The sequence below is a fragment of the Sminthopsis crassicaudata genome, chromosome 3 (assembly GCF_048593235.1).
Source record: "Sminthopsis crassicaudata isolate SCR6 chromosome 3, ASM4859323v1, whole genome shotgun sequence".
In the NCBI taxonomy this organism is placed as follows: Eukaryota; Metazoa; Chordata; class Mammalia; order Dasyuromorphia; family Dasyuridae; genus Sminthopsis; species Sminthopsis crassicaudata.
The window spans coordinates 338,353,025-338,365,274 of record NC_133619.1 but is presented as its reverse complement, the minus strand read 5'-3'; the positions used below and the strand labels follow the sequence as shown (position 1 = coordinate 338,365,274).

The 12,250-nt window shown below is 37.9% G+C and overlaps 1 protein-coding gene and 1 pseudogene across 1 annotated transcript in view; one reads left to right on the top strand and one right to left on the bottom strand.

Moving 5' to 3' along the window:
* The window catches only part of LOC141562102 (serotransferrin-like), a 29,903-nt gene extending 21,681 nt beyond the window's left edge, over positions 1-8,222 (bottom strand). Inside the window, exons 1-6 of the mRNA XM_074302111.1 lie at positions 7,994-8,222; positions 5,865-6,014; positions 4,329-4,517; positions 3,141-3,285; positions 2,414-2,469; positions 1,440-1,618 (exon numbers count right to left, since the gene is read on the bottom strand). Of these exons, the coding sequence (XP_074158212.1) occupies positions 1,440-1,618; positions 2,414-2,469; positions 3,141-3,285; positions 4,329-4,517; positions 5,865-6,014; positions 7,994-8,222 (948 nt within the window). The remainder of the gene's footprint in view (positions 1-1,439; positions 1,619-2,413; positions 2,470-3,140; positions 3,286-4,328; positions 4,518-5,864; positions 6,015-7,993) is intronic.
* Positions 8,223-8,921: 699 nt separating this feature from the next.
* LOC141561669 (ran-specific GTPase-activating protein pseudogene) lies at positions 8,922-9,635 on the top strand (annotated as a pseudogene).
* Positions 9,636-12,250: the final 2,615 nt, after the last annotated feature.

Genomic DNA, 12,250 nt, shown 5'->3' with positions numbered 1-12,250 from the left:
GGCATCTATCCTTTTCCAATGCTTTGCTACCTCAAAAAAAGAGTTGCTACATACACTTTTACACATGTGGGTCCTTTTCCCTCCTTGAAAATTTGCTTGGGATACAGACCCAGGAATGGCACTGCTGGGTCAAAAGGTATGCACAGTTTTATAGACTTTGAACATAGTTCCAAATTTCTCTCCAGAATGGTTGGATCATTTCTCAACTCCACCAGCAATGATTAGTGTCCCAGTTTTCTCACATTCCTTCCAATATTTATCATTATCTTTTCCTGTCAAAGTAGCCAACAAGTGAGGTGATATCTCAGAGTTCTTTTAATTTACATTTCTCTAACCAATAGTCAGAGCATTTTTTCATATGACTATAGATAGCTTTAATTTTGTCATCTGAAAATTATGTCATATTCTTTAACTATCATTTGGTTATGACTTGTATTCCTATAAATTTGTCACATTTTTAAATATATTTTGGAAATGAGATCTTTATCAGAAACGTCGGCTGTAAAGATTTTTTCCCAGTTTTGTACTTCCCTTTTAATCTTGTTTTTGTTGGTTTTGTTTGTGCAAAAACATTTTAATTTAATGTAGAGATTTAATTGTAATTTTTAAATAAAAATTTTAAAAATTTAAATTCAAAATTAAATTAATTTTTTAAATTAAAGTTGTCCATTTTTCCTTTGATACTATTATCTAATTCTTCTTTGATCAGAAATTCCTCATTTTATGGAGATCTAGCAGGTAAATTTTCACTTGCTCTCCTAATTTGTTTATGCTATCATCCTTTATGGCCAAATCATCTACATATCCTTTCACTCTGCAACACCACTAGTAAGTCTATATCCTAAAGAGCTCAAAGAAAAAAGGTCCATCCACGTGTACACAAATATTTATGGCACCTCTCTTTGTTGTGGCAGAGTTGGAAACTGAGGAGATGACCATCAATCGAGGAATGACTAGAAAAGTTATAGTTTATGAATGTGATGGAATATTATTGTGCCATAAGAAATAATGAAGAGGATGGTTTCAGAAAACCCTGGGATGATTCATGGGAACTGATGCAAAGAAGAGAGTAGAAGCAAGAGAACTATCTGCACAGTAACAGCAACATGAATAAAGATGATCAACTGTGAAAGACGTAGTAAATATAATCAGTGCAGTGCAATGCAATCAAAAAATGTCATCCAACTTCTGAGAGAAAGCTGATATTCAGATACAGATTGAAGCATATTTTTTCTTCTTCCTTTCTTTTTTCTGTTCCACCCCAATCCCAGAACAAGTCTAACTTGTTTTTTTTATTTTGATATGACTTCATATTTGTAATGAGTTTCGTATTTCTTGCCTTCTCAATAAGTGGAGGAGTGAATGGGCAGAGGGACAGAACTTAGAAGTGAAAATAAAATTGAATTTTAAAAAAGGAGAAAAATGGGGATGGCCAATACCTGTGCAGTGGAGAGAAGTTCCCAGATCAGATCCTCCTTGCCATTCACACTTCGGGCCACAACAGCATGAGCAGCAATCCTGGCCAGGTGACAATCCTTGTACTGATCGAGAGGCCTTCTTGTGTTATCAGGGCACAGTAGCTCATAATTTTCCTTGTCAGCCTCGGTGAGAAGGTTGTCTGCAAGAAAAAGCAAAAATTCCAAATAAGACTAGAAAGACCATTCTTAAAGAGAATAAGCATTTATTAAGCTTCTATTGTGTGTAAAACACTTCGACAGGCATTAAATGAGATATATATTTTGAATAAAACTAAAAGATTAAAAAAAATCTCTGACTAAAATCTATAGTGGAATCAGAATTCTAGGCCAAAATGATGCTAAGCTGACTACTTTTTGTGCTTCTAGAATCTTGGCAATACTCTGTCTTGAATTCAGGAATATGAATCTTCTTGACTCTAGACTCAGCACTTTATCTACTGAACCACTGAGAGCAAATTTTAAATACTACCCCCTGAAGCCAATGTATTATGTACCTTAATGTAATTAATTATCCATTAATATTTTACTTTTTTAAAAAGAATATCTTAACATTATTCTTCTCCATCCATCTCTACCTTTCCACCTCTCGTGGCTGTTGATCCTTAATGATTCCACCTTTTGTGTCCTATATTTTTGTCTACCATGTAAGGTCCTCACTCTGAGGGACATTACAATTTAACAAGGCACCAAGGTGGGTAACTTCAATCTATGAGTATTAGGTGGTGGGAGGGGAAGTCGATGAAAAGATTAATAAATTGCTTTGTGCAGGGAACTCCAGCAGATGGTAAATGGTATAACACCACTGTGAACTAACTTTTAAAATTTTCTTCAGAAGAGCATTGTAAGAAACACGAGGGCAGGAGACAGAAAAAATAGACGGAGGTGTCCAATGCTTGAGATAGTGGGGAATTGGGCCTCTCTACCCTAGTACTTACCTAACACAGTTGTGTGCTTGACAAAACTCACTTCTCCAACACCATCCTTCAGACATCTAGGGAAAAGGAGAATCACAAGAATGGGCACAGTCCAGCATCAATAGCTTATCCCATGCTTTCCAATAGCCATCACAGACAGAAGCATATGCAGAGAGTATCTACTTCACCAAGGGCTTGTAAGGCAACAAAGGTAGGAAGTCCTAGAGCTAAGATTCAGACCTAAGTGCCCATCTCAGTCTCCACCAACTTCTCTAACTTGAATGATCCAATTCATCCCTTCTCTAATAATCAGGGACCCTTGGCTAGATTGCTAGATACTAAAGAGCTTTCTTAGCCAGGCCCTTTGTCTTTCTTCGGTTTAGGCTCAGACTAGGTGCAAGAAACTGAAAGAACTGTCACTGATAATATTAATACTAATAACAGTGCCTCTGCATATAATGCTATATGTTCTGCAAAGTATATATAGTACTATATACTATATAATACTATTATACTATAATACTATAGTAACCTCATTTGAACAAAAGTAGAAGTGGCTATGGAAGGAAGGGGACAAAGAACAGGCTCCCTGCTGTCCTGTCCCATTACTGGAAGACCAGGGTCAGGATGGTTGAAGTTAAGATGTGACTATTTCTAGGACCCAAGAAAACCATAGAGATTGGGGGATTGTTCATAGACTTATAGATGCTTGACATTTCACCGGAGTTATGGGGAGGGTTCAACTTACTGGAATGCTCCTGAGTAGCCAAAATAAGGTTCTCTGTCCGAGCAGGCACACTTATCACTGCCTTTTCCGGCACACAAAGAACACAATTTAGGATTCCTTTGCAATGCACAGGGAACGCAGCTGCCTGAGAAGAACCTGGCCACAGCTAGAGAGAGAGAGAGAAAGAAACAGCACACGTGAGCAGTGTAAAGGGTATGTGGGAGGACACACAGAAACAATGTCCGTCTCCAGATATAAACTTTCTAGGCTTGCCTTCTTTCCAGAAGACATATCAATAGCAATCTGCAGGAACATAGAGATATGAAGTGATTGCTTTTCATTTTGGATGAATGAGTTCACAATGTCAACACTCTACTTCTAAATTCAATTTCAGTTATATCTTACTCTTTGTGACCCCTTTTTGGGTTTTCTTAGCAAAGCTACTAGAATAGTTTGCCGTTTCCTTCTCCAGCTTATTCTACAGATGAGGAAACTGAGGCAAACAAGTTAGTTAAGTCACTGAAACACCTAGCTACCCCACTAATTTCCCATTTTCATTCCTAACATACAATCCTGGGCCCATTCTTCAGGTGTCAATTCTGAGCCAATACCCTACGATAAATACACATCTACCCTCTAATTCCTGGAAAAGTCTCAAAGCCTAGAAAAAAATAAGTTAATTCTAGGAACTACTTTTTCAATGAGTGTCTGTGAATTGGCTTTTTAAATACATATATATGTATATATATATATATATATATATATATATATATATATATATATATACACACACACACACACACACACACACACGTGTGTGTGTGTGTGTGTGTGTGTGTTTTTAACTTGTGATCCTTTGTGATCCTATATATTTTATTTTTTAGGTTTTACCAGACTGCTGAGGAGTTTCATTACACCAAAAAAGGATAAGACTCTTGAATTAGAAGAAGCTTCTGGAGAACATTCAAATGGTAGGGTGCTTTGCATACAAGAGGCAGCACATTGCTATCCTAGTCTGGGTATTTAAGGGTACAGACTTCAGGCAAGAAATTGGTAATAAATGAAAATCATAGGTTCAGATGATATTCTTTTTAGAGAGCACAATTTTCTTTTTTTGTTGTAGGAAACTGGGGTTGTGACTTAATATAATAATAATAATACAGCTAATCACCACTACATTCAGAATCCTCACTGTACTTGCCAGCTTACCATCCTCGATGGGTTCTGGTGGTCCTTCCCACTGCAACAGGCCAAGAGCATAAAGTGTCCCCACAGGGATGATCCACCCAGCTGACCTGCCCAGGCCAGTGTGACAGGACTTCTTGCCTTTGAGGTCCTTGAATTGGAAATCAGTTCCCTTCTTCACAACAGCCACAGCAAAGTACTGAGACAGAGGGTCTATACAACATAAAATAAACAGGAAGATTCTCAGCTAGGAGTCAAAGACAAGAAGATGGCATTCCCTGATGATCTCTTGAGGGGTGGGGAAATCCCAAAAAATATCTGATCCTGGACTTGGACTGATCAGGTAAAGGAAGAATTTAAAAATGCCTATAAAACATATACCCACACCCACATTTTTGTATACATACATATATACACACTATGTATACTTACATATATATAAAACACAAAGTACTGAAGAGCAAAATGAACAGAACAAAGAGAACATTGTATAAAGTAATAGCAATATTGTTTAAAGAACAACTTCAAGAAAATAAGTTATTTTGACTATTATAAATACCCAAATTAACTATAAAGGACATATGAAGATACTACCTTCATAAAAAAATCTGATAATTAGAAATAAGTGTAGAATTATATATATATATATATATATATACATACAGACTTATTTGTGTGTAATGGTGGCTATCTTGGGAAGCAGTACAGGAGGGAAGAAAAAAAAGAAATCTACATGATGGCTTTGTTGTATATTTAAAAAGGAATAGCAAGTTATGCATAAATAAATTTGCAGTTTCAAATACAATCATCTTTTTTCCTATACTGTGTTATGGAAATGCATATTTTATTCCCTGAATTAAGAATGAAATTTTTAAAAAAGAAAACTCTTCTTCGTCAGGAAAACTCTTCTTTGATAGGAGAAAATAATCAAGCTCCCTTTTCAAATCATTAAATTTTTTTTTTATTTTTTTTTATTTTATATATATATATATATATATATATATATTTTATAATATTATCCCTTGTATTCATTTTTCCAAATTACCCCCCCTCCCTCTATTCCCTCCCCCCGACGACAGGCAATACCATACATCAAATCATTAAATTTTGAGAATTTTTCCAGTGGTCCTATTCAGGCAAATGAGTAGCTAAAAAAAAGTCCCTAGTTTACATTTCCCAACTCTGCAGTCTCTTCTCAGGCAACTTCCCAGTTAAAATCCTCCTATTGTTCTGGTGACCTGAATGATGTCCCTTTTTTTTCCCCCTCTCTGCTCCTTACAACATGGATTTGAATTCTCCAGTGCCAGAACCACATAGAGAAAATAAGTTGAGGGGGCAGAAAGGGAGAAGGAGGAACTATTTTTATAAGGCCATTTTCTGTAACTAGAGAATTTCTGTAAGTTTTATTCCACAGCAGTAACCATATTCTCTCATTCTCATTTTGAGAACAACACTAACTTCACTTTCTGGATCATCAGAGTTTGATTCTTCAGCAACTCAAGGGTTGTCCAAAACTCCTGTTCTGACTTGGGAGTCAATATATGCAAATCAAGAACTCACTTGCTTCGGTACCATAGTCTTCAGCAACAATGGGTTTCAGATTGTAGGGTAACAGACCTGCTTCATAGATAAAACCACCATCGATAGTCACAGCATCAGCCTCATCATCCTGAAAGAGATGAGTGAAAACAGCACTGAAGCCCCTTAGCTCTCAGTAAGGAACAGTAGGAACGCATGTAATGGGTAGGTTTGGAAGTCTGAGGACTAGAAAAACCTTAACAGAACTACATTGTCTTTTACCCTGCCTTAAGATAACTGAGAGGATTCAGTGAATCCTGGGTCTTGAGTCACAAAGACCTGATTTTAAATCTAGCTTTAGACACTTACTAACAGTATGACCCTGAACAAATCATTTATCTCTGCTGCCTCAGTTTACTCAACTGTAAAATAGAGATACTAACAGCACCTATTCTCAGGGTGGTTAAGAGGATCTGGTGAAGTCTTTATAAAAAGTATTTAGCACAGTAGGGATTTCACAAATCCATAGGTCCTTCCTGTTTTCCTTGCAACATAATAGAAGCTAAATATGCCAAAAGTTCTCTCTCTCATAAAGTGGGGAAAAAATCTCTCTCATTAACCTTTCCTGCCTGTAATTTCCCTGCCTTCCATTCAAACAGCATTTATGAAGCCCTTCCTGATAAAAAAAATGGCTAAGGAAATATTAATTTTTTTGGTCTCTGCTCTTAAGAAATCTACAAAGATAGTTGGATATGGAATCGAAAGCCAAAATTTGAATTCAAATCCTGGCACTTCTATTTACTGTAGGGACCTCTCTGAGCCTGTTTCCTCACCTATAACATGAGGGGACTGGATTAAGTAACCTTTAAGGTTCCTTCTTGCCCTAAATTTATAAGCTATGAGAATTGATAATGCTAAGTACGTAGGAGTGGGGCAGACATCCTTCTTTTCATTTGTACATCCATTGAATTATTAATTATTTACCTATCGTACCCTCCAAACCCAAAGGGTCCAGGTTCAAATCCTAACTTGCTTTAAATTACCTGGACAACCTCAGACAATCTTGCTTAATCTCTCTAGGGTTTCCTTATCTGCAAAAGAAAGGGGGAGGGGGGAAGGGAAGGAGAGCTAAACTGAGTGGCATCAAAGGTCCCTTTCAGATCCAAATCTATGATTCCATCATCTTTTACCATTTGTACTTGAATGCTTTCTTCACCTAAATTCTCCTCCATCCCTACAAGATAGTCTAGAGGAATTATTGTGGCCAAAAATAAATAATAGTTCACCTGGCAGCTGAGTTCCAGATAAGGAGCATGGCTGCACTGATCTGGAATACCTCATCTGGCAGGTGCCCAATCACTAGACCCTCCCTTAGCTGATGTCTCTCCAATTTGTCAGGCCTTGCCAAAGCTTGCCCTTTGCTGGCTATTTGCAGATAGCCTTAAAGAAGTCAGGCTTCATTCCATGCCATTACAAGGTAGCAACAGAGCTGGCAAAAATTTTTTTTTTAAATAACTGAGTTGCCATTACATTAAATCATTTCTGGATTTTTTTTTTCTTTTTTTTGCTGAGGCAATTGGGGTTAAGTGATTTGCCCAGGGGTCACATAGTTAGGAAGTATTGAGTGACAGAAGCCAGATTTGAAATCAGCTCCTCTTGATTTCAGGGCCAGCACTCTATGTATTCACTGTGCCATCTCACTGCCCTTTCCCTCTATGTTCCAAGCAGCTGCTTTGTCAGCATAATTCTGTCTCCCCCCTAACCCTCCCCCAAGCCCCTTTTTGAGGAAAGCCCTTTTTCCAGAATTACTGAGAACTAAGAGCTTCTTTGCAGTAGCTAGGTGGCACTACAGTGCACAGAGTGTTAAGCCTAGAATTAGGAAGAATCATCTTCCCAAGTTCAAATCCGCCCTCAGCTCCCAAGCAAGTCAGTTAACTCTGTAGCCTCAGTTTCCTCATGTGTACATTCATCTGGAGAAGGAAATGGCAAATCACTCCAGGATCTCTGCCAAGGAAACCGCAATGGGGTCATAAAGAACCAGACAAGACTGAAACAACTGAACAATAACAAGAATTTCTTAGAGACCCTCATGGAAAGGAAACAAAGTAAGAGTATTGGTGGAGAGCAGAGACAGCATTCTTCCATTCTCTTTCAGGCAGACAGTCACACACCCTCCACCACTAACAAGGGCTTGTGACCTCCTGAGATGGCCTTGACACAATCCATGTGGGAGGTTTTCATGATGCAGGCCAGACTGGGACTGTTGGTGGTCTTTAAGGCTTCCTTAAATTCATGACATTTCTTCAGCTCATTTTGTGATATGGCACACCATCTTACTTGTCGATCTGTAGAAGCCAGGCACAGCCCTAAAGGAGAAAAGCCAGAGGGGAATGAGTTCATGGCCACACTAACTTCTCTCAACCAGGAACAGAGAAGGTGTCCTCTATCCCAGGTCCTGCATCTTCCAGAAAGGAGCTCAGAGAACAAGATCTCCAGTGCTTGCTTGAAAGAGAGGAGACTGTGCCCACCAAATAGTTGAACAAAGCTAGTAACTGGACCTGGATTAATTATCAGCTCATCCAAGCCACAAAATTTAATTTCTGAGATGCCTCACCTTTACTTCCAAAGCTAGGGAAGGACTCAAGGGATAGGAAAAAGTTTTTACTCCCTCCTCTCTCCCCATTATTTTCCTCCTCATCAGTGGTTCTTTTTTTGAAGGCGGGATAATGGAAGGGAGTTGTTTTGTTAGTGTTGCTGTTATTTTTTTCCATGAAATCTTTCAATAGGAAGCATAAAATAAAATATAGAGGATTTCAAAGGAAACCAACTATATTAAATACAGTTAAAAAAAAGTATCTGCAAACCCCAAGTTAAGAACCTTTAACTTAGGGGAAATTAGGTGGAACAATGAACAGATCCTGAAGTTAGGAGGGCCTGAGTTCAAATCCAGCTCCTGACATTTACTAACACTAGACAATTCACTTAATCTTGATTGTTTAAAAAAAAATTCTTACTTACAGAAAGGCTCAAATCAGCTTTTTCAATGTGTTAAGTTAATCTTTCAAGATCCATGGTTCCCGGACTTTAGTCCTTACTTCACTCCCTCCTAAAATGGAAAGGAATGTTATTAAATTAGGATCCAGGCTTTTTCTCTGCTGTTTCTTCATTGAGGTCCAGCTCCTGTGGAAGGTTAGCCTCTGAAGACATGACTGATTGAGATGAACCCTAATCCAGAGAATGTGGATGACTCAAACTATGATCCACAGTTTGAGCCCATAGTGCCTCTTCCTGAGCAGGAGATCAAGACTCTTGAAGAAGATGAAGAGCTTTTTATGATTTGGGCCACGTAGTTCTGATTTGCATCTGAGAATGATCTTTCCAAATGGAAAGAGCTAGGAGCAGGTAACACAAATCTACTGAAACACAAGGAGAAGGGGATGATTTGCCTCCTCCTGAGAAGGGACAAAATTTTGAATATCTGTGCAAATCACCATTTGACACCATTGCTGGAGCTGAAGGCCAATGCAGGCAGTGCTCAAAGGGCCTGGGTCTGAAACACACATGTTGACTTTGTTGATTAAAATCCCAAGCCTAAATGTGATCCAGTTCCTAAATGCAGCAAATGCCCTGAAGCTTAAGTCAAAATATGAAAATAAGGAATATACAGAAGGAAGAATAGGTAACAAGAGCAGGCATAGTAGCATCAAAAATGGGGCGAGGAAGTTCTCAGAACTGTCCATGAATAAGGTGAAAGAGGAGAAGGAAAAGAAACAATTTAGACAAAAGCTGGAGGTGCCCAAGGAGGAAACCTAGCACCATAATGTATTAAACTTGTAGGCCTCACTTTCTTTCTTTTAATTTAATTTTTTTTCTTTCTTTCTTTTTTATTAACAAGGGACATTATTTTAAAAACTGAATTCCAGCCTCCAGGTTGTTTTCTAAGTTTTTACTCTGCTGAAGGTGTCTTCAGCAAACCCATTCCCATAACTTTATTTTCCATGTGGAAACACTTAGTAATAATATATCCAAAAGAGTAAATAAAACTTTGGAAAGCTAGAAAAAGGGCATTCATCAAGTATTCAATTAAATAGGAATTTATTTAACATAAATAGATAACAGATAGATAATAATCTATGTGAAATGGCACAAATGAAACAGTCCCTGCACTCCTTTGGAGCTTAGATTCTAATAGTGGGATTAAACATTCATTGTAAGTCAGACTAGCATAAGAAAAAGTAAGGATGAAGAAAGCATTAACAAGTAGGGATGGAGAGAAAGGAAAGGGAGCTTTCATCAAGAAGGTGGTACCCAAATTAAACCTTGAATTAGACAAGGATTCTGAGAGGTGGAAATATATTCCAGCTAGAGGGAATGCTTGTGAAAATTCACTGAGGTGAAGATGGAGTATAGATGTAACTTTGGCTTCAAGTGTAGAACAGTAGTATACAAGTCTCCTTCTTGGCAGAATGATGATAATGGTACATGCCTGTGCCAGGGAACGTTGGTGTAAGAGCTTGAGAGAAGAGAAATGTGCTTCCTAATTCCATAGAAAATACATGTACTGACAAACTCTATGAGGAGAAATTCAGAGGTAAAGAGAATAAAGCCTGGAAAGAAGCCATGTAGGTGAAAAGCAGGGCTTCAGTATATCCTCAATTTCCAGTTTGGTTTACACTAAAAAGTTTAAAGAATTTTCCTTTGGGTGAGATCAGAGTCTTTTGTATGAATGGAGATAACTTCTTCCCAGTAGGAGAAATTGTTAACTTTAATTGTTAATTGGCATATTTTAATCCATGTAGCTTCTATTATTTCTGCTTAGTATTTACTTGGATAAATGGATTTACTCACTATTCACTAACTATTATAGTCTTTTTCATGATTAACATTGGTCAAGAAGGTCTTCAAATTCAAGCTTGAGGTATCCCTTTGAAAGGATAGTGTGGCAGTGAAATTCAACACAAGTGTTTGCTTCTATTCTCCCCACCTCATTCTTGCCTCAAGAGAGCTCACAATCAATTTGTATTTGCAATTGTTGTTGTTCAGTCATGCCCTGCTCTTTATGACCTCATTTAATGATTTCTTGGCAGAAATATTAGAGTAAATGTCCTGTTCTTCTCCAGTTCATTTTACAGATGAAGAAATTGAGACAATAAGGGTGAAGTGACTTGCTAATTCTTACAACTTGTAAATATCTGAGGTCAGATTTGAACTTAGGAAGATGAGGTTTTTGATTCCAGGCCCAGCACTCTATTCACTGTGCATCACTACCACAGAAAGTTCCGTGGGACAATGCACTGAATATTGAACTTGGAGTCAGATGAACCACTGAATATGTAGACCTTTCTTAAGGTCAGATATTCCCAAATTTCTAAGTAGATAAAGGCAAGTACTAGACAATGGAGACAATATACAATAGGTAGACTTTATATAGAGTTTTAAAGTTTACAAAGCACTTTATATGTATTGTCAATTCATTTGATCCTTACTTATGATGAAGTGCCAGCACTATCCCCATTTCATAGATGGAGAAATTTCAGTAGAGAGGTTAATATTTTCCCAGAATCACACTGCTTGCAAGCGTCTAAGGCAACACTCAGTCCCCTGAGTGGGAAATTTTACCCATAGCATCTGCATCTATGCTGTCATAATCAGTTAAGTCTCCACAGCTTCATTGTGGCTTGGATGTCTTTTTTGCTTTGGGACATCATAGGCGGCTTGTTTGTCTCTGGGGTATCCCTATATAGTCCTGGTCCTGGAAAGAACCTCCAACTCCCACCAAATGTTTTTCCAAGTCTATTTATACCAATCCTTAGCCCCGCTTTGGTCACAAGGCTTTTTGAAAATTGGAGTCAGTGTTCCCCAATGAATGTTTACACATATTTCCCAAGTGTCCTGGGAAATTTAATCATCTTTTGATTTTGGATATTTTTATCATAGAAATACTTTACAGGTGAGGGGGTAGCGAGAGACTTGGAGAGTTATTGGGTTAATAAGCAGCAGAGTTAAGATTCCAACTGGGATGGTGTGACTTCAAGTTCAGGGCTCCTTTATGGGTACAAAGTATATACCAAGTCTGCTGGTAGGGATACTCTTTCTCCTGTGTGGTTCTAGAAGCACAAAGATAAAGTCTGTTGTTGTTGGGTTGTTCCACTTCCCCCCCCTTTTTTTTTCTACACTCCATTCGAACCATCTGATTGTATAATATTACTTTATAAAGGAAAGGTTACACTTGCTTAGATTACAGCTTATTTTAGAATCATATAATACTAACTTTGAAAGGAACTTTTCAGATCATTCAGTCCAGCCTTCTCATTTGACAGATGAGAAAGTTAAAGGCCAAAAACATAAAGTGGCATTCAAAGCCACCCAACCCCAAATGCCAAAAACAAAAATTTCCTTTTCCTTCCCTTCCCCTTTCCCTACCTCCT